Below are 26,903 nucleotides of genomic sequence, written 5' to 3'. Positions count from 1 at the left end.
AGATACTGACTCCTTTAGCTTTGTGTGAGCTCCATAGCAGCTGGACTGAATGCTGAAAGGAAAGGAAAAGGGGGCCTGCTACCACTGTTTCCCTCTGGCTTCACTGCATTGGAAATTTTGTTGCCTGAAAGCAGTCATCCCTGAAATTTCAAGATCTGGCCAGCAGGTGGCGCAATACTGCGTGCAGGAGGGAGGCCTAGATTGGGAACCTAGACAACACCACGAGATGCCGAACCAGACTCAGTTCTCCCACAGTTAAATAGATGAATATTGGAAGGCGGGTCCCTCATTAAACACACAGTTCATATTGTTTATGGTACCAAAAAAATGCCAATAAACTTTACGACATAAATAGACACTGCTTATGTGTCACCACAAAATCAGACCACTGAGTGGAGCATGCAGGCTTGCCTTTTCCCTGGCGTAACCGTTTCTTACAAATTTAGAATCAGGTAAAGATGTCTAGTTCCTTTTCTGTCTGCTAATGAAACAATTGCTGTGGATACAAAGTGGCCTGAAAGAAAGGGAGAAGGCTTACTGAGTGATTCCGGCCTGTCGGCAAGGGAGGGAGGGCGGCCATCGGTCTCTGTGGGGGCACCGGAGGCTGCTGGGAAACCTTGCTGGTGGGAGGCCGGTCTGTGGAAGCACAATATTCAAGTGAGAGAAGAAATGAAAACTTGAAAGACAGTGTTGCCTAAGTGCAGGGTTCTCTTGGAACATGCTGTGCCGACCCATGCAGTTTGAGGTGCCAAGAACACCTGACCCTGGGATCCCAGACCTCCACCAGCACCAGCAGGAGTCCCAGCTACAGTCTGACCCAGGCTGAGTCCTACAGGAGGCGGGAAGTCCTTGATCCCTGTCTGCTCCACTTCCTGCTTGGTTTGACTCTTCAAACAGGTGATATTTGAGACACTGCCAACCAGCCAACCAAAAGGAATCCTCTACAGAATTACCCAGTGAATGTTTTCAGATACAATTCTACATTTATGGGTATACAAATGTATACATGCATGGACACATGAATCTGCATGCATATATATGCACATAATGTGTGTATGTTCACATGCATGTGCACACATGTTCACCTAGAAACACGTTTGTATGCTGACATTTATGCATGCATAGACACATGTGTGCAAGCCTGCATGCATATGCTCACACTGCACATGAACTTGCTTATCAGTGTTACATTAGCTGCTGCCCCTCACAGGCCCCTTGTTCTGTTTTTACAAATGTTCTGGACTCACCCTCCTACTTCCTCCTTTTGCCTGTCTCCTCCCTTTAAGGGAGGAGCTGGCCCCCAACTCCGTTACCCAGTTAAATAGCACATGGGCTCACCTAAGACACGCACATTACTTGAACTGCCACAGAATTGCTCAAGAGCAGCTTGAAGAGTTTGGGGTTTCTTACCCCTTTGGCTGGGAGAGGCCAGAGTAGAACTGTGAGGCATGAGCAGCAAGTGGCCAAGGGCCTCCTGGCATCTTGTGCTTTTCACTTTATCACACCTGTAGAAACTAACTGACTATGTTAGTTTTAGGAGGAGTGTGGAGGGAGTCTGGGACTTGGGGTATTAAAAACCCCTGAGTGCTCTCCTGATCCACCCTTGTGTTAGGAAGAATGCCATTTCCCTTCTGGAAGGCATGGGCTCAGAGTGAGGGCAAGCATGGTCTTCTCCACATCACAGGCCACCTTTTAGCTCCTCCGATATGTCATATTCCCTGGGACCTCAGAGCCTTTGCACAGCCATTTCAACTGCTTCAAATGTTCCTTCCTTACCCCACTCAGCCTCCTTTAACCAACTCTCTTTTTCAATATTCTATTTAATATCAGACAAAGACTGTCACTCAAATGTCACATCCTGAGGGAGCGAACCAATTTATCATGGTGGCTAATGAAAAAACACATGCAATTTTTTGGTGTTGCCTCACCCACTAGACTAAGAGTGCTGGAGGATGATGTCTGTCTCAATCACTCTGTCTTTGTGACAGACATTGAGAGACACTCACCAACCAGGTTTCCCTTTTCTGCCCCACTCTCCTAAGTCTGAAACAGCTCTAATGATGACTGAAGCTCCGTGCCTGTTGGCTTTAGTGTTCTGTCCTTCAGTGCATGAAGTGAGGTGATGGAGTGGAATCTGAAGCAGATGACAACACAGCCCCCAGGGTTAGACACATCGCTGCCTGGGTGCAGAGGAAGCCAAGTGTGCCTTTGTTCATTTTCTGTCCCCTCCTCTACTAGAAAGTAATTCCCACAAGACAAATGTGCATCTCCCTTCCTAGTAGCTTCCAGCACATGCTATCTGGCTCACAAGAGGAGATGAGTAACATTTGTGACTTCGTGAAATAATGAACAAGTGAACGAGGAAGGATATATGGGTGGAGAGAAACAGGCAGATGAGGAACATCCCAAAACAGTCTTGTTGTAAAGGCAGGACCCACCCCTCCAAATACCTTCACATTCATCGTGACAGTCTGCAAAAGGCAGTGCCACACAGCTGCCCTCTTTCTGGTAAGCCTTTGTCCTCTGTTCTGTCATTAGCCTGACGAAATGGCTAGAGGGATAGATTCTTTGGTCTCAAGCCACCCAGTTTTTCAGAAGCTGAGCAAAACCCAGCACCCAGAGCAGCTCAATGGGCAGCTTGTCCCAGGGCTTCCAGGGCCAGCAGGCTGCAAAGAGGCTCTTACCTATGTACATGGAGTTGGTGTTGGGGAAAGGCTTGGCGGGCAGGATGGAGTTCTGCAGAGCCTCCTCATCGTTGGAGGGGGGAGGCTCATAATCATCAACATCATCCGCCAACACCTCTTCTTCCTCATTGGGGGACTCGTAGTCACCATCGTCCTCCCCTTCCGGATCATCGTCGTTGGGACTTTCATAGTCATCTTCTTCCTGTGAACACAGGAAGAACAGCACAGTTTGTACAGATGTCACAGGATGACATTCTTACAGTGTGGATTCTGTGAGAGCTCTGCCTAGGATCCCAGCATCCTCCGGGAAGATCTGTCACAGAAGCAAACTATAAAGTATAGTGGCCTGGGGATAGGATTGAAGACTAACTTCCGGCTGAGCACAGGAGGGCTTAAGACAAACCTCGGCAGGGACCCAGCTGCTTTGCTGAAGCACAGACTCATCTGGGGAAACCTATTCTCTTGTTTCTTTTGTACAAAATAAATCTGTTGCATTCCTTTGTTTTTCCATAAAAAAAATACTTTACCAAAACCTATTTTCTTTCAAATGAAATGCTTTCAGTTACTCTAATCCCAATAAGACAAGGGATACTCCCTCCATGAATGTTTTTTAAAGCCCTAAAGAGACCAGAAAGTCCACTTAGACTTGGGCAGCCTGGCCCCCAGATCTGCCTCTCCCTAGCAAAGGGGTGTTCACAAGCACACCCTCCAGCAGGCTTCCTTGCTTTCTTCTCTATCACAGAGTTCTTAGTCCCCACCCGGCTTCATGCATGTGACAGTGTGTAGTTTGAGGTGAGGGGATGCACAATCCATCAGACTCTGAAAGGTGTTGTCACTGTGACCCTAACACTGCATTCTGGAACTCTTTCCTGTGTCATCAATGGTGACTTAAGTCCGTAAGAAGAAGAGTTAGAGCAGCATAGATCTCCAGGAAAGATAGAAGAGAGGGTAGGATTTGCTATAAGGCTTGGTTGTGGCGAGCGATGGTGTGGCCAGCAAGTTACAGCCCCACCTCCATATTCTTCCAGGAAGCTCTCCTGACACAATTGAGCTCACTCATTTGCTCACTGCCCGTGGCGGCTTCTATTCCACAGGAGCAGAGTTGAGGAGTAGAGGAGAAACTTCTGGGCTTCCAAAGCTGGAAATGTTTACTGCCGGGCCCTTTCTGGGCCCTGAAATGGGATGTTTCAATGCCTTATTGGTGGAGGGAGCTTGTTCCTTTATCAGCATTATGATGATCAGTGTAAAGCCACTCTGGCCATCACTATAAAGGTGATTTGCCCCAAACCATACTCACAAAGGATGACCAGCCACCATTGTCTTCTTCATGGCTTTCTGTGAAAGAGATAACACCACCATCAGCACCCAACAGAGTCAGAGCAGATCTCCATCCCGGTGTCCATCACAGGCCCTTTTTCTTCCCTCTACATACTTCAGGGCCAGCAACTGTTGTATTGAGTACAGTTTACCCTACCAGAAGTCATGTTAAATCGTGATGTAATGGTATTGAGAAGCCATGGGATCCTTAAGAGATAATTAGGTCAAAGGGACCTCATGAATGGATCAATATCTTTCTCCAGAGACTGACTTGGGCCTCTCCGGACTGGAATAGGTGTCATGGCAGTCATCTGGGCCTGGAGACTAGATTACTTGTTACAAGCACACTCCTGGCACGTCACTTCTACCTATGCCCCTTACGAGTCTCATGTTTTCCCACATGATGCTATTTGTAACGAAGTTGGATTTAGCCAAAAGTCAAACTGAAGGCAGGACCATGCTCTTGGACCACTAGAACTTTGAAATTAATAAATTTCTTTCCTTCATAAAGTAACCAGCTTTAGGAGCAGTATTAATGGCAACAGAAAACATACTAAGAGAGCAACTTACTATTGGCCATATCGTTTCTATCTGAAGAGTTCATTATACCAGAGAGCAGCAGTGGTACCTAATCTTTCTTGTATGTATATAAAGTTACCCAGGGTTGCTTTCATAAAGTAAGACCTAGGACCTTATTCATGGGGTTTCTTAGTAAACAGGACTGGGTAGGGTCCAGGAACCCGACTCTACTAGATGTTTTGTGCAATTGCACAATGGAAAACTGCTTGAAAGGCTCAGAAATGAGACATTGGCTCAGCTCAGGTGCTCAGAGCTGAGTCTAGGCTCTCCCACAGAACAAGTAGAGTTCTGCAGCATACCTCTAGACTGGCATCCTTCTTCCTCTCAGTGGGAACCCAAACTCTTTTATGATGAAGACCTCGCTAGTAAGTTAATGAGTTGAGTCCTATGAAAGGTACTCAAGGAGGCCAGAACTGAAGCACAGTTCACCTCCTAACACAGTTGCATCTCAGCCCCAGTACCTTTACCTGTCTCCTCTGGAAATCGCTGAACCTGGGTTCTGCAAAGGCAAACAACAGCATCAATAGCCTGTCCATTTAATGGCATCTCCTTTCCTCAGTCCAGCCCTCTGCACCAGTGGGGATTATATCTCCCTGCCCAAGACTTGTCCCCTCATTGCTTGGCAACCAGAGTTAAGCTGCCCCTCAGTTTCTGGAGTCCACTAAAGCCACACTGGTGTCACAGCCTGTGACTCTTTAACAATCTAGGGAAGGTTCCCCTGATGTCCTGGACCCAGGGGCAAAGTGTTCATCAGGGAGTGGAAACTTCCTCCCCTCCTTAGGCACTCTCTTTGTGAGCCCTGGGACAGAGGGGACCATCACAGGTGGAGCAGCAGGGGGCAAAAACAGTGCTACAGATTCTATCAAAGGCACATCTTGGGATTTTAATTCTTGAGTTCTGTTGTAGTGGTGCCTAGGCTGGAGCTGCCTACTCACTTGCGTGTAAAAATGCTTCTTCTCTCTTCATTCTTGTTGATCTCTTGACTTAACTTACTGAGAAGCCTGCAAGAGAAAGACACACATGAAGAGACAAAACAATCCCCTGCTAGCCTCCAGCTCCCTGCTGCTCTCTGACCCACATGACCTCCAAGCCCTAGGCCAAACTTGGCCAATCTTTTTGTGTCCATCCTTTTCCCAAAGCCAGCCTCACACCTTCAACTCTGTTTCTTGCTCCCACCTGGCTAGACCTTGTCCCCTCTTTCCTCAGGACCTGACCCAGTCCCAACCACTTCTTCTGCTCCTGTGATGTCTTCCATCATCAGCTGACCTACATCTACTGAGCCTTCAAAATCTGGCTCTGAGCTCTTCTTAAAAACCAGTCAGTTTATACCTGCCTTGTCCCTGCTCTGAAGGTCTGGGGCCCTAGGATCTGCATACTGGAGCTGTATCACTTACTGATCTGTCATTCATACAGTGTGGTCCCTTGAGCCTTGGTTGATCACTCACTGTGCAGACATGTTGCTCACACATGTGATCAAACCATAAGCTAGACCCAGAGGCCCATGTGTATTTCATATCACAACCTCCAATGAGCTGTTGTTCATCTGTTATCTCCCTGAATTGTCCCTCTTTGCATCTGCTTAGTGACATAGTATGATGGTCAATCTTGCTTATGTGCTATGGTATAGGATAATCGATATTCCTTAGCAGTTTAACTGTATTGAGAGACACCTAAGAGATTAGGTCATCACACTTGCAGTGTGTCTGTGAGCATGTTTCCAGAGATGATCAGATCAGGAGTGCTCTGACTTAAGTGGCAGCTTGACTCATTTGAGGCAGGACAGAAAAATGGGTAAATGATGGAGACATAGAGAGGAGCCCCTCACCCAGGAGCTACTCAGAGACTCTCTCCACATTAAAGTCAAGAACTCTAGTACAGTTAACAACATTTGCTGCAAAAGCTGTGCATTTTATAGAGAGACATTTTATAGAGAGACATTTTATAGAGAGATATTTTAATAAGAATTTGAAACAGCAACAAATTGTGCTTAAGACCTATGTGTACATGACCTTTCTCCTATCCCAGCTAAAAACCTACAGTTTTTCAGGAGTCTTACTAGACTCCACTGGCAGTGAAGGACATGTCTTCACCCCTTTGCATAATCTTGTGTCTCATAGTTTATTTTTATAATATTGTAATTCCATGGATCCATCCTATAATCTCCCTTATCAAATGAGACAGACTGGTTGGTGTCTGCTCTGCTGTAACTTGTGAGAAACCAAGTGGACTATATGGGGACTGCTAAGACACTTGAGGCTACTGTCTTTGAAGAAGCCCATGCCCACCTCCTCTGTGTAGCTTCTTCTCCCTCTGGGAGTCTCTCCTTCTATGAACCCCTGTGTTTAAATCTATGTCAAACATTCTTTTCATTTTCTAATAAACTCAAACTCTGCTTCACACTGGCTCATCCTGAAATTCTTTTCTCCAGTGAAGTCAAAGATGGGTTTCACCTGAATGGAGGTCCCTGAAGGATAAGGGGACTCTTCAGGACACTGGGAGCTGTCGTGGTTTGTGTCTCAAGCTGTGTAGGCATGGACACATTTATGTATTTGGATTTTGAGTAGATTGTTGGTAGGAAGTGGAACTACAGAAGTGAGGGCTGCAGGGTTGGAAGATGCTGGTTTCTAGAGCCTGGTACCCGAAGAGCATCTTAGACCTAGTGTTTTCTCCTGACTCTTTCTGCATTCTGGCTACCATGAAATGAATGGATGGCTCTGCTCTTCCACACCCTTCCACGCTGACTCTCTGCCTCACCAGCAGACCCAGAAGCCCCAGAGCCAAAGAGCATGCTCTAAACCTCCAAAGCCGTGAGCCAAAATAAACCTTCTTTCAGTTGTCTTACTTGGCTTTTCAGTCACAGTGATGAACAACTGAATCACCCACGTGGATTTTTCTTTTTGTTTCTTTTTAAAGATTCATTTATTTATTTAATGCATTATGAGGGCTCTATCTGCATGTACAACTTTATGCCAGAAGAGGGCATCAGATCCCACTATAGATAGTTGTGAGCCACCATGTGGGTGCTGGGAATTGAACTCAGGACCCCTGGAAAAGCAGCCAGTACTCTTAACTGCTGAGCCATCTCACCAACCCTGTCACATGGATTTTTATAGAAACTTAGAAAAACATCCCCAATAAAAGTACAGCTTGCAGAGGGAGATAACTTTTGAATCATCCAACCCCTGAGGCCAAATTCTGGCCAAAATAACTGACTATACCATATGCTCAGGTACATCCATACAGAACCAACAAGTCCCTGAAACCCGGCACAGGGACAGCCTTGGCTCCCAGGACTGTATCTCAAGCAGACCCTAGCAATCCTCAAACGTGCCCCCCACCAAACACAAAACTCCACACTGCCGACTCCAGCAGGGCCCTCCCTGGCAAGCAGACTTGGTGCTCTTTGGAGATTATGTGACTGAAGGAACTTCAGAAATCATCCCAATTATATTTTTTCAGGGGGTTATGGAGGCTCAGACAAAAGAAGGGATATTGTAGATTAATGATGAGGGCCATCTGTCTCCACAACACACACACCAGCACAACAAAGTCACCCTCTCTGTTTGCATCTCAGCACCCCTTCAGAGTCCCACAACCTTGTGCAATTCTCTCTGTGCTGTCTCCTTCCTGGGCACTCCTGGGCCTCTTCCAAGCTGTGAAAGTGATGTTCAGTCTGTGTCTCTTTTGCTGTTTGGCAGCTCGTGGGGACAGGTTGGTCTAGTACAAACTTGTTAGATTAACAAAGGCAGTCCTTAACAACCCTAACAATTTTCTCCTTCTTCACTCCCAGGGGCTCTCAGTACCCTCCTATGTCATCCAAGTGACAGGGCAGATGAATTTGAGGAGCCTAGAAACTCAGGAGTACAGACAAATAAGGCAATGGTAAGCCCTCCACAATAATGTCATTGTCGGAGCTTTAGACTTCAGTCACCATCTAGAGCAGAGGTTCTCAAACTGCAGGTCATGACCCCTTTGGGAGGTCAAATGATCTTCTCACGGGGGTGGCATATCAGAGATATCCTGCATATCAGACATTTACATTGCAATTCTTAACAGTAGCAACATTGCAGTTATGAAGTAGCAACAAAAATAATTTTATGATTGGGAGTTACCACAACACAAGGAACTATATTAAAGGGTCACAGCATTAGGAAGACTGAGAACCCCTGGTCTAGAGGAAGGGTGCTTTAAAATGCAGGGTGGGGTGGGAAGCACTCCCTAGTTCTGTCTAAGCACAGCATCAGGACGTTTGTGACATGACTATTGCCACATGTGATGCAGCAGTGGTTGTTTCAAACAGATAGCAGGCATGCTAAAGGTCTCTTACAGGATGGCCAGAGGAGAGTGCGTCCTGCATCCTGCCATGGGAGGTGGGGACAGCTACAGCAGCCACTCCTCTTTTGTCGCCTGCTTATTTAAGAACATGCATTAAGGGCCCTCTAAGGGCCAGGAGCTCTGCTGGGCACTCAACACCAAAAGCAGCTGTGCTCTTGAACTTGATGGGTTGTGGAGAGAAGCAGACAAGGGGGCTGGGGAGGTGGTTCAATCAGTAAAGTTTGCTGCACAAAGTATGGGGACCTGAGGTATAAGTCCAGTCGATCTCCACCACCCACATCAAAGCTAGGGATGGTACTGTGCATTTGTGATCCCACCACTCGGGAGGCAAAGATGGCAGACCCCTGGGGTTCACTGGGTAGGCAGCTGAGGCCCCAAATCACAGTGAAAGACCTTGTTCTAACAAAACAAGGTGGATTGCTCTTGAGGAATGAAAACTGAAGTTAACCTCTTGTCTCCACACACACACACACACACACACACACACACACACGATCACATGCACAAGAGCGTGCACACGCGCGTGTACACACACACATACACACACTCCTACATGCATATGCATACACACAAAAATGAGAAAAAACAATAATGTGTGTGTATGTGTGTGTGTGAGAGAGAGAGACAGAGAGAGAGAGAGAGAGAGAGAGAGAGAGAGAGAGAGAGAGAGAGAGAGTAATAATGAATGTTTATTTGAGACAGGGTCCCACTGTGTAGTCCAGGCTGGCCTGAAATTTGAAATCTTCCCGTTTCAGTCTCCTGAGGGGTGGGATCAAAGGTGCATGCTGTCACCTAGATGACGATGAATACTGGAGGAAGTACTATTCGAAGTGCGAAGGTACTATGTATGTTCTTGTGATGGTGGTGGGAGCTTGGACAGGAGGACAGTGAGGTTACAATTTAAAACTACCAGTGTTCAGCAGTTAGGTACCATTTCAGCAAGGGTCTGAGGAAGGTGGAGCTGAGCCAGCACTCAATGCTCCCATCCCACAGAGCTTAGCTGGACTTTAAGGGGCTCCCACATGCTTTGACTCTTAAAAATGTCTCCCCCTCTGTGCTGTGACATTTCTTACCGGTATCTATCTCTAACAGCCAGGCTGGGGCTGCTGGGGCCCTAGCTGGAAAGGAAGGAAATGCTAAACCACAGGCCTCACACACAGCAGCAAGGAGCTGACAGGGCTGGTTGGCTCAGGCTGTCTGCAGGCAGCAAAGCTTGGCCTCCCAGAGTCCTGGTGCTGAGGAGAGGGCTTGCTTCTGAGCACTCTTCCAAGCTGCTGGGACCCCTACCGGGGGCAGGCTGTTGAACTGCTTTGCTAGCTGCAGGGCAGCCAAGCGGCTGCAACCACTGCACAGACCTACAAAGTTGCACCCCACCCCCAGTGGATCAAGTGACAGTGAATGGCAGAGATGACTCACTCTCACTCTCCCCACAAACCCCCAACCCTCTCTCCCCAACCAGGGAAGGAGGAAGAGAAGGCTAGACATCCACACAGTTTATTCTGCTTCCCCTCATCTGAGGGTGGTGCTGGTCCTGGGAAGGGACTGAACCTCTAAAAGGAAGTCAAGCCATTGCAAGAGGATGGCATCACACAATGGCTTAGCTCCCAGCCCCAAAGCATCTCTAACTTGCTGTGTGAGAGAGCCAGTCATCATCATCACATGCTCAGATCTTTCCCAAGGATGCACAAGGAACAGAAACTGCAAGCATGACATTGTGACCGTAATGTCCCTCCCCAAGGCCAGCACCCCATTTGCCTTCAGCAAAGCATTTTCCATCTAAAGGTCACAGATTTTTCTTTGTTTTAATTTTTGTAATAAATAGGTTGCACCTGACTACTTGACTGCCTACTCATCAGGAAGGGCTAGGTGCCCTTCCAGGTCTAGTCTGGAATCCACGAAATCCACAGTGGGCAGAGAGTAACTCCCAATAGCCCTGAGGTGACTCTAATGATCAGAAAATCTTGCAAAGTAGCTCTGATTTCAATGGAGATTGTTACTTAAAAAAAAAAAAAAAGGAAGAGAAAAAGGTGAGAAGAGAAGGAACTTTGTAATTACAAGGGGAATAAAGTTGGAGTAGAGTTAGAGTTGATAGGGCCTCATCTGGGATCCTGGGATCTGCCTCCACACTTTCTGCTCAATAGACCTTTCTGGTTTACCAAACTATATCTCCCCTGTGCACCCTGGATCAAATGTGCTGATCGCTCCTGAACAAAGAGATGGACAGGAAGAAGAGAGAGCACAAATGTGGGAGAGCAGGGCAGAGAGAGAAAGAAGAGCTTCGTGAGTAGGCACACAGAAAGAGTAGGCATTGCCTCACGCAAATTCAAGTTTTGTTGCCCTTGTCCCATGTTCAGTAGCCAATGAGGTGAGGGCAAGACCGGTTTTTGTCATAGCTCGGCCAGTGAAAGTGCTTCCTACCCCATTTTGGTTGGGATGCTCCATTGAAAGGCTGCTCTCTTGCCTGGGGTCCCTCTAGAACAGCATACTCAAGGCCTTGGATGGGGTAGACATCTGCACCAGCCTGGAGTGGCACTGTCAGGGTGTCTCCTTCAACCCTGCCCTCAGCCCTCCTTCCAGAACACCTTTGCACCATCATGGCCTCTGCTCTGAATTTCACCAATTCACCGTTCTTTAAGGAAACTATTGACATTTTTGAACCAAGAGGTAAGCCTTCCATAGTCCTTCCTTAGCCAGAGAAGAGTGGTAATGTCTGTCCTGAAGACTCAGGAAGGGCCTTTCAAGTCCTCTTAGATACCAGTGGAACCCTGCATGTAGGTCGGAAAGCCTTGGGGAGCAACATGACCTCTTTGCTTCTCTCTCAGTGGCCTTCATGCCTACATTTGACTTGGACCTTACAGCCATTTGAGTGGTAAGCAGATATACTTAGCTCTGTTTCTCCAATGTGGAACTTGCAGCAACTGGGGATCTGTGTCCACATGCAGCAGAGCCTTAAGTAGAGTTTCCTGAACTTGCACTGGAGGAAAAGAAATGGCACCTGAGATAAAGCACCCCTCATTGAGAAGAATTGTGGAGGGCTGGGTGCCTGGACCGGGATTAGCCAGTTGGTGGTAGAGGGAAGGTTGGAGGTAGGTTTTGAATTCATAAATGCTTCTGTTTTGCTGGGGGCTGATTGTTTATTTGTAGGTAGGGAATGTTCTTTTCTCCTCTGAGGCTCCCCCTCTGCTCTTTCCCCATTGCCTTCTCTTCCCCAGGTATAGAGATAAACACTATGTAGATGAGACAGAAGGTGGTCTCTGCTGTTAGGAAGCTTGCGGCTTTGTCAAGAGAGACACATGAACTCTACATAGCCCCTCTGGTGGATCTAATCACTGTATGTGATGGATACAGTGAAAGTCAACTATGAAGGGCATCAGCTCATGCCAGTCTGCTGCCTGCACCACCCACACCAGTGCTGCCCCCACCATCCTTAGCTACAATATGAGGCTCAGTCTAGGCTCTGTAAAGGGAACTTCCATTGTTTTCTCTAAGATCGCCTTATTAAAATGTTCAGGGTGTTTTGACTAGCAACCATGTCCTGAGAGAGTAACTGTATTTGCAGAAAGAGAATTTCATTACGGAATCAACCTTTTAATAAAATCTAACTTAACTTTGGTATTTTTCCCCCTTACAAAATTCTGTTGAGCTCATTTTGTGTTGGCCAGCTACTCCTGGGCACGGGGATTGCCCTGAAGTGTGGTTAATATATCCTATGAGACTCCATTGAAGAAAACAGATTTCTCCTTGGCTATCAATTGCAGATAGCTTTATGGTTATGGGCAGGAGCCTGTGTCTACTTCCCCTGCTCGGAGCTGGGACCTGTCTGCCTTGACCTTGAGCAGGCTTTGCATGTGCTGCCACGGTCTCTATGAGTTCATGTTGCATCAGTCCTGTTGCATCTGGAAGACACTGTTTCCTTGGAATCACATCACCTCTGGCTCTTACAGTTCATCTGCCTTCTCTTCTGCACATCTCCCTGAACCCCGAGGAGAAGGGTTTGGTAAAGACATCCCATTTAGGACTGAGTGCTCCAAAGTCTCTCACTCTCTGTACATTGTCTAGTTAATATTATAAGCAGTGGGGAAGGATACAGAAATATCCAGACATGTGATCTTGTTTTGCTTCAGTACTTGTCTACAATCTCTTTCCCGTTGGCCTTCAAGATGATGGCCAAGACAAACCAAACTCTGTATAAATGGTGGAATACTAATTATTAAATATCTGTATTATAAAGGATAGAGCCAAGGAATTTATGTTCCTTTAATATTCCTCCCTCCTTGAGTACTATTACTTTCTCCTTCTCCAGATGGGAAACTGAGGCTCAGACTATGTGAGTAGTTTTCCCCAGGACCTCAATGGAGGCAGGAGGCACATTCAGCTTTAGAAGCAATCCCTCCTGCTCTGTAGCCAGTGCCCTTCTCTAACCCTCTCTTCCCAGAAATATAGAAAAAAAAAGTGGGAAACCGCGCTGGTTGATAGTGATACATAAAAGACAGGCTTCTCTTATCCAATGGATTTTTGTTTGTTTTTATTTGTACTTCCCCAGTGTTTCTTCTAATTCCCCACTGACCCTTTGAGGTCAGTCCCATCACTCTCTCCACTTTACAGATGAGAAATAGAGGCTCAGAGAGCTGAGACTGCATGCCCAGAATCCTTGCAATGTCTTGCGAGCATGAGGGCATCTACATCTAACTCACTCTCATGTCCCAGCTGATTCCCCCCTAAGCCATCTCTTACACTTCCCTGGACAGATCCAAGATGTATGTCTTCCTTGATATTCTTCCTGGGACACTCTCTTAGCTAACTCTTCCTTACAGAAGCTCACAGGACTTTTGTAAACTGTGAACTGCACATACCAACTAGTCGTGTTACGTGTTAGCCTCTTTGTTTTCCTCTGCTCTGTTGCACACATCCCGACTCTCAGACACAGTAGTAGTACCAATGAATATGCTCGCCTCTGTGCTTTTACAACATGCTTCCTTCTCCCAGAATCCACAGTTCTTCCCCTTTCTATCACTTTTCCTTACCTTCCTCCCTCTCCTTTTTTTTTTTTCTTTTTGGTAACAGGGTTGGTTTCATATAGCCCAGGCTAACCTCTAACTCATTTTGTGTTGCTGAAGCTGGCCTTTAACTCCTTCTGCTTCTGCCTCCCAAGTGCTGGGATTACAGGCATGTGCCACTATGTCTGACTGTGAATAGGCTTTTACCTGCTCTTCCAGTTAGAATGTAAGCGTACTGCGTGTGAAGGATCTGTCATTTATCTTTGTAGGCCCGCACTGACAAGTCTTGAAACATCATAGGCATTTAGCAGCATTTCACCAAGAGAATGAGGTAGTCACAAAGTAGTAATTTGTGTAGGAACCGAGAGATGGAGGTCAGATATCCTCAAAGGGTTAAATATATATCTACAAGCACATGGCCACTTCCTGACACTTTCCATCCTCCCATGAACATCCACACTAGCGGCAGGTGCCATTTCCTTCCCCCCGGGAGATTTTCTCTAACAGTTATTGTAGTGTGGCTCAGCATTTGTAATGAGTTCTTTCAGACTTTACATGTCTGGAAAGGCCCTAGTTTACCTACATCTGTCAGCTGTTGGACAACACACATTTACTGACTGCTGGTTGTATGCTGGGCACAGTTCTAGATGATGAGAAACTTCAGCAAACACCACATCAGAGCACAGTACAACAATGGGCTCTGCTCACACACACACACATCCATCTTCAGTCACTTTTGACCAAAGAGAAACGTCTTTTGAGGCTCCTAACTTTCTCATGAATCTCGCAATTAATTATTAAGGCATCATTTTGATTATCATTTGGGCAGTAGCAGTAAATATAATGAAGACTAAATCAAGGTAATTTGGTTAAAGTTTTCACTTTCATTTCTGAAATAATGCATCACTGGGGGCTGGTCTTGACACTGTTCCCCCTTTCGGGACTTAAGGGGTCTTCTCGGTGACATTGTTTCTGACAGAACTTGCTCCCCCCTCCATCTTTAGTCACTCCTCAGGGTGTCATGTGATTTCTCTTCTCTGACTACATGGGTGGTTTTTCTCTTCACTGTTTATTTCTAGTCAGTTGTTTTTTGGGAAAATTGATGGTGGTGCATCACAGATCAGCAGTCCGTCTGTTTCTTGGGCTTAGGGTTTGTGATGCCTCTTGAATCTGTAAACATAACAATTTTTATCCAACTTGGGAATGTCTCAGTTGCTATTTCCTCATGTCATTTATTTCTGTATCTCCTCCTCTCGGCAGGCACATCTTTTGAGAACCATAATTCTGCACATTCAGCTAGTTGAAGTGGCCGCACAGTTGCAGGATACTCTGCCCACTTCCAGCACTGGAGTGCAAACCCAGAGTTGCAGGAATGCTAGGTAAGCACTCTCTCACTGACCCATGCTCCAGCTCCCTGATGATCTTTGACTCCGATACTTTCTCCTCCATTTGATTTTGGGTAGTTTCTCTGGTTCTGTGTTCATGTTCAATGACTTGGTTGGTTAGTTGTCAACTCGACACAAACTAGAGATACCAGAGAAGAGGGAACCTCACCTGAGGAACTGTCTCCAGGAAATTGCCTGTAGGCAAGGATATGGGGTATTTTCTTGATTGCTAATTGGTGGAGAAAGGTCCAGTGCACCATGGACAGTGGTACCCCTGGGAAAAGATGAATCTGGGAAGTACACAATGGTAGCTGAATGTGAGCCTGGGAGCAAGCCTGTAAGCATTTTTTTTTTGTTGTTGTTGTTCCTCAGAGGTTTCTGTTTCAGTTCCTGCCTCTATGTTCCTACTTTGAGCTCCTTCCTTGACTTCCTTGGATAATGGACTGTGACCTTCCTGTCAAATAAGCCCATCCTTCCCCAGCTGCTGTTGGTTATAATGTAGATGATAACAACAGAGAAGTAACTAGCTAGCACACTGACGTGCATAGCCTAGTTTCTGGTGAAACTACAGCAGTTTACCCTTCATCCCAGACACTTTCATCTCGAGAAGTTCCGCGCAGATCTGCTTGTGTTTCCTGTCTCTCAGCTTGACTTTGGATACTACAGAGCTTTTTTTTGATAGATCCAGCTATCTGGGTCAGTCATAGGTCAGTTTTAATGCATTTGTTTCTTTCACTCTGAGTCATATTTTCTTATTTATGTCCTTGCCTGTTACTGATTAGATACTGCACATTGTGTTTTTGTGTAGTTGTGGATGTTTTTGCACATTCATGTTTTGTGGGAGGATGTAGTAGAGTTGCTTGGAAACAGTCTGCATCATCTCTGCCTTGTTTGTAAGGCTCACCAGGCTGAGCCAGAATAGGTTGCAGATTAGGACCGATCATTCCTCTGTTCGGAGGCACAGCCTTCCTGCACACTCTCCTTGGTGACTGAGTCACCATGACCCTGACTGCTAGAAACAGGTGACACGTTCAACCCTGTAGCTTCTGTTACTTCTCTGATTTGATAGGTCTTTGGTCAGACACAGGCTTCCTCCAGTGCATCGGTGCACCAGCACCCTACTAGAGGGGGACCCTGGAAAGTTTTCCAGGACATTTTCTATCCATCGCTCTCCTCTAATGGACTCTATCTCCTGGAGTCTCTGCCTCCTCAACTTGAGGTTCCATCAGACTCAGTTTCCCTGCTCTCCTTGCCTTGGGCTGGAGACTGGAAGGTGAGGGTTAGCATAAGAGTCGCCACTGTGTTTCTATTGGTGAGGTTGAAGGTAAACTATAAGAATAAATCCTATGTAAAGGGGAAATGCACATCAGATTCATCTGACTGCTGTCACAATAGAATGTAGACCTATAATTATACTTCCCATTGTTTTTTTTTTAAACTTTTGATGATTTTTAAAACACACAATGACCAAAGCTTAGTCTGTGGCCAACAATTCTGCCTCTTGTGTGTCTAATTTTTTTTTTCAAGACAGGGGTTCTCTGTGTAGCATTGCACCTTTCCTGGAACTCATTTGGTAGCCCAGGCTGGACTTGAACTCACAGAGATCTTCCTGGCTCTGCCTCCCGAGTGCTGGGCTGGAGAGATGGCTCAGCCATTAAAGGCTAGGCTCACAACCAAAAATATAAGTGTAACTTTTAACAGAACTCATTCATGTACTGGTGGGACTGTCTAGTATCCATACTCTTATATAAAGTCACCACCACCCTTTGTCCACAGGAGGTCCCCCAGCAGACATGCCTGAAGCTATAGGTGGTACTGAGCCTGATAGAATATATATATGATGATTCTGCCTATGAAAGCATACCTCTGAGAAAGGCCAAGTTATAAACTGGGTGCAGTAGTAGATTAACAACAACAACTAATAAGAAAATAGAGCAACTGTTACAATACTGTAAAATAAAAGCTGTGTGGATGCTCTGTCTCTGTCTCTTTCCTCTCCTCTCTCTTTCTCTGTATTTTATTGCACTGTGTTTCAGATGCAGTTGGTCATGGGTAATGGAAACCATGGGGAGCAAAAACACAAATGAAGAGAGACTACTATAGTAGTCACCACATATCTGTAGCTAATGAAATATGTTGGTGGCCTGGTAGAACCGGATCTTAGATGTAACTAAAACTGAATCAGCCATATGTGCTTACAAAAAAATTCTAGGGAGCTCTAACAAAGTAGGCAGCCACAAGGGTGAACTCTTAATGCTGTTATTTCCTTTACTTGCTCTGGGATGGTCTTTCTGTGTGCTGTGAACATGTGTTGCCACCTTTGATTAATAAAGAAGCTGCTTTGGCCTATGGTAAGACAGGATAAGAGCCAGGTGGGGAATCCAAGCAGAGATACAGAGAGAAGAAGGGTAGAGTCAAGAGAGCCTCCAGGAGCCACTGAGGGAGGAACATGCCAGAGAAGAGGTAACACCACAAAGCCATGTGACGATGCATAGATGGAAAGAAATGGGTTAATTTAAGATGTAATAGCTAGCTATCGATAAGCATGAGCCATAGACAAAACAATTTGTAATTAATATAAGCCTCTTTGTGTTTATTTGGGACCAAGTGGCTGCAGGATACATGAAAGCTTTTGGTTACATTCACTTTTCTGGACGAAGAAAAAATAGCCAGGCTAAGTATATTTTCTTTATTTCCTACATACCCAAGAAATCTTCCAGCTTCCTACTTTGTTGGGATACTTTCTTTTTATCATTATGCAGTCTAAGGCCCTTAGAACAAGAGAAGGGATTCTAGGGAATGCCCAAAGTAGATGTTTCAAACCAGTAACACCAAGAGCAAATCCAACTCATGTGTAGCTTTATGCTTAATTTCACAATGTCTAAAAACATTTGAGTTAGTATTGAAAAATTGAGACACAAAACATTTGAACTCATGTTTCTAGCTATTTTTGATCAATTTAAAGATTGGCCAGCATTGGGTCCACATTGGCTAGGGCTGAGCGGCTGCAGGGCTCTCAGAATGGAACACGTGATATGTGATTTGCCATAACCAGCACTACCCCCTACTATTTCACCACCAATCAACCTTTCTACTGGTTGTCTTTAAAATCATAATTTCCTATTTTATTTTAGCATAAAAATATTACTCTAGAGACACTCATATTCAATGATAACAAAAAGAAAGCTAAATCAATGGGAATTTGTGTTTACAACCTGTCCTACTTTGAACATTTATATCACCTGTCTGGCCTCTGTATTTGAGCATGTTAGGTCTCTACTAGGACAATGACAAATACATGTCACAATATGCATACCGCTGCTTCCCATTTCAGCACCCAGGGTAGACATTACTAATTGATTATAGCTCCTTATCCTCAACATTCTTCTTAACATCACACCAATAGCAGCTATCCCAAGAAATCAGTATCGACAGATAAAATGATCTCCTTTGTCATCATTTATTTGGATCCATGTTCATTTTATTAACCAAGAAACAGAGGTCTTGAAATCTTAAACCAGTGAGTCGATGAAGATGCCATGAGGAGCTAGATAGATGGCTCAGCAGTTAAGGTCATATACTGCTCTTACAGAGGAGCCAAATCCTGCTCCCAGCCCCCACATCAGGTGCCTCATAACTGCCTGTAACTTAAGCCCCAGGGGATCTGACACATTCTTCTGGCCTGACCTGCATCTTTACGCTCATGCACATACCCACATGCAAACACACAGACAAACATAATTTTAACATGAAATAATCTTTTAAAAGACATCATGATGAAACCGTAGAGTCTCTTGACTTTGGTACTGTGCTCATGGGCCCAAGCTATCCTATCAAAAAGGCAGAAAATGAAGCACACAATCTGGTGTTGGGAGTTTGTGTTGGACAAAGAATCCAGGTACTAGCGTGACTGACTGGATCGTTACTTCCTTCTTCTCTTCTGCTGTTATCCTCAATTTCCCCACCTGATTTTACCATTTAAAAAGTTGCATTAATATACACCTGACCCAATCTCCCCTGAGCAGGTCTTTGTTCCAACCTGCTCCCCATCCTGCTGCCCACCGGGGTGTACTCACGGCATCCTCAGCTTAGGGAACTTCTGGATGTCATTTTCTGTCAGGTTCTGGAAAGAAGAGACACACATGGCAGGCAGGTTAAAGCTCACAGGAGGGGCCCTGATCAAGTGCTAAGGAGGAAATGACAGAGAACTATCATCATCACCACACCCTTAGGTTTACTTTTTCAAAGGGAATCCTGAAGTTGGAATCTTACATAAAAATTTCCTGAATTATAAACAAAAATACTTTAGTAAACAAACACTGGGAAAATCTATGAAAGCAAACGGAATTTGTCTCGTGGGCAAAATTTGGCAGCCTCCTCCCTATATTTTCACCCCAGGATTTTGCATGGGAAGGGAGCAGTTCTGGGCTAATGTCTGCAGAGGAGCTAAGACTGAGGCGTCTTGGCAAGATGCTTGTTGGAACATCAGGTCCAGCCTTTATTAACCTGTGGTGAGTTTTCTGACCAGGTTCCTGTCAGGCCACCTAAGTTATTGTGAAAGGATGAAGGAACAGCCATATCCTGGGAAGATAGACAGCCAAGGCGTTTTTCAGAGTATGGCATGGTGAGTTGAAGGAATCTTGGGGTCTTCCAGAGGGACACTCTGGAAGTGACGGAGAGGAGGACACAAGGTGAGAAAGCTGAGGCAGAGATGGAGGAGAAGGTATACATGACCATGACTGGAGACAGAAGAGGAGGATATTGGGAGGAAGAGGTCTTCTAAACCATGGATAACAGCTGGGAAGGAAGGTGAGGAATGTTGAAACAGGCTTTGGGAGTTTTGCTATGTGATAGAACTCACTCTTCCCTTTCTTTCAAAACCCTCCAGCAATCCTAGGCTAAACTTCATTGGAGTTAGATTTATGGATTTTAGAAGCATGATTATGTGCTGAGTTCAGAAAAGCGGTCCAGAGACAGGAGAGCTACAAACAAGGTCCCTGGCAGAGAAGCAAGGGGCAGACAGGGCTGCTTGTATCCCAGTGTCCATTCTTTCCATCTTCCTTACTGTCAGAACCTGAATTTGGTTCAGGGTGGGAAATGTGTTTGTGCAAAACAGTTAACTCCCCAGATTACTTTGGAGATGGTGGGGTCACTTGAGGCCAGTAAGGTGTAATCTGCAGTCTACTAGATGAGATCTCCAGAATAAGGGTTATTTTTCACTTTTTTTTTGTTTTTACAAAGGGGATAAGGGCACATTCACCAAGCACCATGCACCCTTTACTCTCTGCCTTTCCCCTCTTCCTCTGCCTATTACATATATATGCATAATTTCACATATATAATATATAATATGTATATAAAACCTAGAGGTAGAGTAGCCAGCTTGGAGTGATTAGCATAAAACCCCCAGGCTTTCCATAGACTGAATAGGACCTAAATTCAGGGCTTCCTCCAGAAGTCGCTCAGCCCTTCATGTCCACTTGTACATGTCTTACTAACTGAAGACCACATACATTCCCAGTTAACCCATCAAGTACATCCCTCCTTTTCTTACATCTTTTCAAAGTACAGCATCTCAATCTCTCACCAGAAAAGACCCCAAGACTCCATTCTTCTCCATGTTAAACAAATGAGCCATTAAGACAGATGGGGGTGGGGCTACTAGCTCCCACACTGACGAAGGAAGAAAGGAAGAAGAAACAGAAGAAGAGAGGCAAAGGAGAGGGGAAAGAAGGGGGAAGAGAAGATAGCAAACACTGTTCGCTTCAATAGTACAGTAGTCCAGGACGTTCCAGAGCTGGCAGGGTATGAGATGAGTAACTAGAGCTCGGATCAAGACTTCCAAAGTGAACCCAGAGCACAGTGCATTTCAGAATACCCCAGCTGCTGGGGCAGCCACTGGGTTCTGCTCCTTGTTCTCTGGCTGCTCCTGCCCCCTTTGCACTCCCCCCCCGGTTCAGAGGGTGAGGAGGCTGTGCTGATTTCTCTGAAGGGCTAAGAGGTCCCAGAGATGGAACAGAGGAGATGGCTGTTCAGATCCCATCTCTCAACCAAGGAAACAACGGTCCTATCACATCAGTTCAAGCCTGGCACTCACATGAGAGCCACATAGCTGAGAAGTGCCATTGTTATCTCCAACTGTGACCCTGCACAGTGTGTCCCATCAGCAGAGGATGAAGCAAAGGGGAATTAGGGACAGAGGACAGATGCTTACTCAAGATGAGCCAGGACAGCAGGGCAACCAGGACCCTCTTCAAAGATGTTGCCCTCCCTCTGTACTAAACGTGGTGTCTCTTTTCTCAGTGCAAAAGCATCAGAATGAAACATACAATTTAGTGCAGTTGCAAGAGCAGCAACAATAAAACTTAGGGGTCGGGGATTTAGCTCAGTGGTAGAGCACTGGCCTAGCAAGCGCAAGGCCCTGGGTTTGATCCTCAGCTCAAAAAACCAAAAGAACAAAAAACTTAGGGAATTCTCTTCATTTAAAGCTCAGTATGAACAAAACAAAACAACAACAAAACCTAGACAGTGTAGGACTAAGCTAAAGTCATGCTTTGGTTTAGTCATTAAATATGTGACTTAAGACAAAAATCACAGCTTCTCTGCATATGTTTACTCATTTGTAAATGAGTTGGTTTAAGGTATTTGTGAAGGTATCTTTCTCCTAAAAAGTTTCATGAAGACAGGAATCTTATATATTATGATTTCTCTGTCCCCAGCACGTGACATTATCTAGGATGGAAAGGTACTCATCTCAGCATGAGACTTGAGAGGTTCCCAGAAAGGGGAAGAAAATTGCAGGTGGTGGTGAGCCTACCATCACTAAAGAAGTTGAAGCAGAGTAGGGCAGGGATGCAGTGTAGGAAATGGATTGGTGTGCTGTGGAGCAAGCCGCAGCATATGACGTCTTGGTCCCTTTCATCTAGCTTCAAGTCTCACAGTGAAGCTTCACAAAGCTATGACATAGAGCCATACAGTTTGATTGCCCTTCTCACTCTGAATCTGAGGACATCTCCCACGAGACCTTTAAATTCGTTTTCTCCCCTTGTTAAAGAGTAAAGCAAAGTGCCCAGAAGGGATGACTAGGGATAGTTACAGTTTGTCTTAGCGCACAAGCAAGCATTGTTTCACTGTATGGGACTGGACAAAGCTTACCAAAAACCGAGCACCGTCAATGTGGTACTTCCTCACCGCCTTCTCACAGTCCTTGTAGTTCAACTGCACAGAGAAGCACAAGGTGCCATCAGTGCCACAGGCTCCTGTGGTCCCCCCTTTGCCTCCTCCAGAACTTAGCAATCCGTAGTACCTGTGGCTAGCCAGCCCCTTCCTGATCCTTTGTCTGACAGAGGAGCCAGGTCCTCACCTTAGCCATATTTCACTACCCCCGGGGACTGCCTGAAATTGAGAAATTGTGCACTCCAGTCCTTGGGACCAGAACCTCTGGAAACACTCTGTCTTCAAAGCTTCAAGCTTCAAAGGCCACATTGTAGTAAGGACAGCAGAAAGGAACTGACCGAAGAATCCAACCCCCAGCTTCTGTCTTGTGTCCCCAAAGATGATCTTAGTGACCACATCAGTTATTTATGCCTAGCCCATTTCTGAGCATGAGGGAGGAATCAACTCATGTTCAGTCTTGTTACAATGACTTGTTTTTCCTCGTAAATGACCTAAAACAACAAGATAAACAGTGTCTGGAACTATGAAAAACTTGTTTTAAATGTTTTGTCAAGGACCTGTTTTACTAAATAATTCCCATAATTTTTAACCACTGAATGTTCAGGTCATTTCCCTTGCTGCCAGCTCAGCAGTGAGACCAGCAGCTGCTAGTTAGCACTGCATGCTCTGCACGTGGCAGGCCCTGCTCCCACCCCAAAGCAGCTGTAAGTCACTTAATCCTCCAGTTACACAGGTGAAGGATGAGAGACACAGAGGGCTAAGAAGCTTTGCATCAGTGGAAGGTGACATAGGTGACAGCTGAGCTTCAGAACTGGGCTTTAATGTTTCCATGAAGATTAGACTTTAAAGTAAAAACGTCCCATACATAAGCGCACACAGTGAGTGATCAGGAACGCACCCGAAAACACCATCTAGATAGCATATACTGTGCAGTGCATGTCATTCTGCCTAACTTTTTCTATGTAAGTTGAATTGTTGAATTCAAATTCTCTGAACAGAGTGATAGAATCAACAGAGGTAAGTGCCTGAAAGGTCTTGGTTAATTTTCAAAGCTAACCTATGACTGTGGTGCACCCACCTCACCTTGTCCTCAATAGCACAAAACTTCACATCAGAAATACCTCCAAGATTGAAGTCTGGTGTAGTTAAGGTAAACACATTTTTCTCTGAGGACCTTATATTCTTCTCACAAATCGTTCAACCTTCTTTGAAGGAACTTTTAAAATCCATTTCTTATCTTACACTGTCCCCCCCAAATGTGAAAAGTAAATATAGTTGGGGGGTGGCACACCCCTCTAATCTTAGCACCCAGGAGAGTGAGGCAGGATGACAGGATTGTGTCAGTCCAAGAGCAGCCTGGGGTATACTTCAAGAACCCATCTCAATAATAATAATCTTAAAATTTCACCTCCTAGTCTAGAAGGGCAGAAAGAACATCATGCTTGGGAAGCTGATTTATAGGTCGATGTTGAGGGCAGGCAGCACCTGCAGCATGTTGCTGTCTCCTTGACCCACACTCAGGGTGTGTAGCAGACTCTTGGAACTGCCAGCTTCCTTTAATCCATGTCACCACCATCACTATGAGATAAATTGCCAGTTCTGCAGAGTACCAGCCTTGACTCCAAATCAAAGCTAGAGGTCTAGCCTTGAACCTAGATAGTTGATGCAGTCCAATAAGATCTGAGTTGTGGAACCTAAAATCTGTATTTCAACAAGCACCCTAAGTGATTTCCGTTAGCACCCAAGACACCAATCTTGGCACTGACCAAGTGGTTATTCAGCTTTGCAGATGATGTTGACTGGGACCCAGAGAGAAGAAGGTCTGGCTTGAAGTCACAGAGTGAGGTAGAAACCTAACAGGGTTATAACACAAGGCTATGAGCCAGTGACTCTCCTGCTAGCCCTAAGCCAATCGGAGGAGTTAAGGGACATGCAGATTATGGCCTTAATCCCCATGGTTTCCATCCCCAGTACAGGGCAAGGCACACGTATCTAAAGCAGTATGTCAAAAAGTCTCACTAGCCTGCCCCAACCTCCCCAGTCAGGTTCTGCTTAGAAGAGCAGGATAAAGGTGAGGTAGAACATGGAACTCAATGCCTCACACACATTTCCTTTCAACCTCACTGCCATGTCATCTGTTTAGTTACTGTTAATACCTCTGTTTTACTGTTTAGGTAAATCGAGGTACAGAGAATCAAAGTGACTGAAGGAAAGTAAGTCCCCAAGCTAGCTAGAAAGGGTACAACTCAAACCAAGGCGTGACTCCAGAGCTGGGTAGAAGTCTCAGTGGCCCAACCTGACTGCTGCTGGAGACATTAAACTTGCTGGTCAGTCCTTTAATGGCACACTGACATCCAAGAGCATCCTTACGTGACTCTGTGCTCATTTCACGGAGTGTTTTCTCTGGGACCAATGAGCTCGGGGTCTAAAGGGTCTCATCTGTGTCTGTGGAAGGGGCTGGTTCTTCTAGGATTACCAATTCCTCCCCAGCTTCCTTGTTCCTACTCTTGATCCTTTGCCTCCTGAAGGTGAGGCCTGTCTCTGGGATGTGGCTTTGACTAAGCTCTGTGATCCCCAAGAAGAAAACTCCCCTCTCTCTTAACTCAAGCAGAGTGATGTATATTTGGCCTCCCTAAGGCCCACCCTATGCTGAAGGGAGCTTGACCTGCACACTATCTGTGGCACCATGGGATTACATAATAATCTAGTTCCACTAAACATGGGCCTTTCTGTGCCTCTCGGTTCCTCCCCAGACTTCCCTGCCTTAATTCTCAATTCCTTTCTCATTGCTCTGTTGAAATAATTCACTGCTTCATTCCACTGTGGCAAATTTACCTTTCTGCCCTAACTTACTTCACTTTTAGTTAAGAAAAGTAGTAAACAAAACAAAACAAAACAAAACACGGTTCAAAAAGTCAATTGTCTAATCATATTTCCACTCATGCTGATAAAAGAGAAGTTTACCTTAGGGGGAGAAAGTAACCAAACCAAGGTTTATAAAAAGTTAATACAGAATGCTCACATTTTCTTCTGTAGGTTGGGAAGGAACCACTGTATATATTACAGATTTGATTATACACCCCAAGGATCCTCTTCTACCCCTTGGGTCCCCATTTCTTCAGAAAAAGTAGAAGGCAAAGCAGATGACTTCTATGGTCTGAGCTTTAGGACCTCATCTTCATCACTGTCTGGAATATCAGTGGAACTAGAGGCCAATCTGTAGGCATGGGGACAATGGAAGCCCATGTCTTTCATAAGACCTCCTATCTCTTCTGTACGGCTGCCTTAGAGCAGTCATGTGTCCTAGGATTTTCTCATAAAGCTCCAGTGAGACTCCAACCAATAAACAGACACTAGCCCTCTTGTAGGATCATGAACAATGGATGCCCAAATATTGTTGTCCATCCCTCCTGCCCTGTCTGTTCATTTTCCTACTCTGGGACTCCATATCTCCTTTTCTAGTAAGTGGATGTCAATACAGCCATCCTCTGCATTCAGAGCATGAACTTTAAAGCTAAGTAGGCACAATTGCAATCCAATCCGATCTCATAAGACACAAGAACTTGGGATCACTCAAACTCCCTGAGCTGACTTTTCAGCTGAACAAAATATTGACACTGAGATACAACACTGTTAGTGCATATCATTAACACGGAACTCACATTACAGTGCATTGTGTCTAATAGGACACAGTCTGTGGAGCACTACATGCACATCTGTATGTACTAGGGGCTTATGCATGTGAGGATCCCCTCCACTATCTTTCTCTACAGGACACGTTGCCTGGAAAGCTCAGTAGTCCATCTGCCTCCCAGTATGGTAGCAATTGCAGTTGGTAACGGTAACTCTGAGGCTATCTTGTACACCTTCCATATCCTGTCCAGATTTCGCCTCTACTCTCTGCCCATCCCACTGAAGGCATACCAGCCCAACCAGAAGCACAAGAGTGAAAGACTCACCTTCCTGAAATAATCAGCAAGGCTGTCCGGGTTCCAGGCTAAGACCTCTGAGCGAAAGGGCACGTTCTTCAAGGCCATGGCTGCTGTTCAGGGAGAAGCTCACAAACTGAGGAGAGGTGCTGCAGCCATGAACAGAGAAAAAGCTCAGATCCAGAACTCCGAGGGGTCTTTGGTTCTTTCAAATCCCAACTACACTCAGGAACACCCTTGTCAAACAGGCGTCGTTTCTGCTGTGGCCAGATCCCAAGAAGCCGTGGCTTCCCCTGTGAACAAATATGGTCTCTTCTCAGAAAACGACTCAGCTAGTTTCCTTTACCACTTCCTCTGCTGACTTCTAAATAAGTAAACAAGGAAGACCAGCTCTGTGGGCTCACAATGCAGAGAGAGAGAGAGAGACAGAGACAGAGACAGAGAGAGAGAGAGAGACAGAGACAGAGACAGAGAGACAGGTAATTCCCCACTGGCCCAGAC

At 45.6% G+C, this 26,903-nt stretch overlaps 1 protein-coding gene across 2 annotated transcripts in view; it reads right to left on the bottom strand.

Moving 5' to 3' along the window:
* Positions 1-26,690, bottom strand: part of Lcp2 (lymphocyte cytosolic protein 2) — a 43,136-nt gene extending 16,446 nt beyond the window's left edge. For both annotated transcript variants that reach the window (XM_036196620.1, XM_036196621.1), the window contains exons 1-8: positions 26,433-26,690; positions 22,453-22,515; positions 19,374-19,420; positions 5,516-5,581; positions 5,048-5,079; positions 3,982-4,019; positions 2,685-2,886; positions 539-636 (exon numbers count right to left, since the gene is read on the bottom strand). In XM_036196620.1, the coding sequence (XP_036052513.1) occupies positions 539-636; positions 2,685-2,886; positions 3,982-4,019; positions 5,048-5,079; positions 5,516-5,581; positions 19,374-19,420; positions 22,453-22,515; positions 26,433-26,510 (624 nt within the window). In that variant the 5' untranslated portion in view covers positions 26,511-26,690. The remainder of the gene's footprint in view (positions 1-538; positions 637-2,684; positions 2,887-3,981; positions 4,020-5,047; positions 5,080-5,515; positions 5,582-19,373; positions 19,421-22,452; positions 22,516-26,432) is intronic.
* Between the last annotated feature and the right edge of the window lie 213 nt (positions 26,691-26,903).

This window comes from Onychomys torridus, chromosome 8 (genome assembly GCF_903995425.1).
Source record: "Onychomys torridus chromosome 8, mOncTor1.1, whole genome shotgun sequence".
Taxonomy (NCBI): Eukaryota; Metazoa; Chordata; class Mammalia; order Rodentia; family Cricetidae; genus Onychomys; species Onychomys torridus.
The sequence above is the reverse complement of the archived record's forward strand: the minus strand, read 5'-3'. Positions and strand labels throughout refer to the sequence as shown.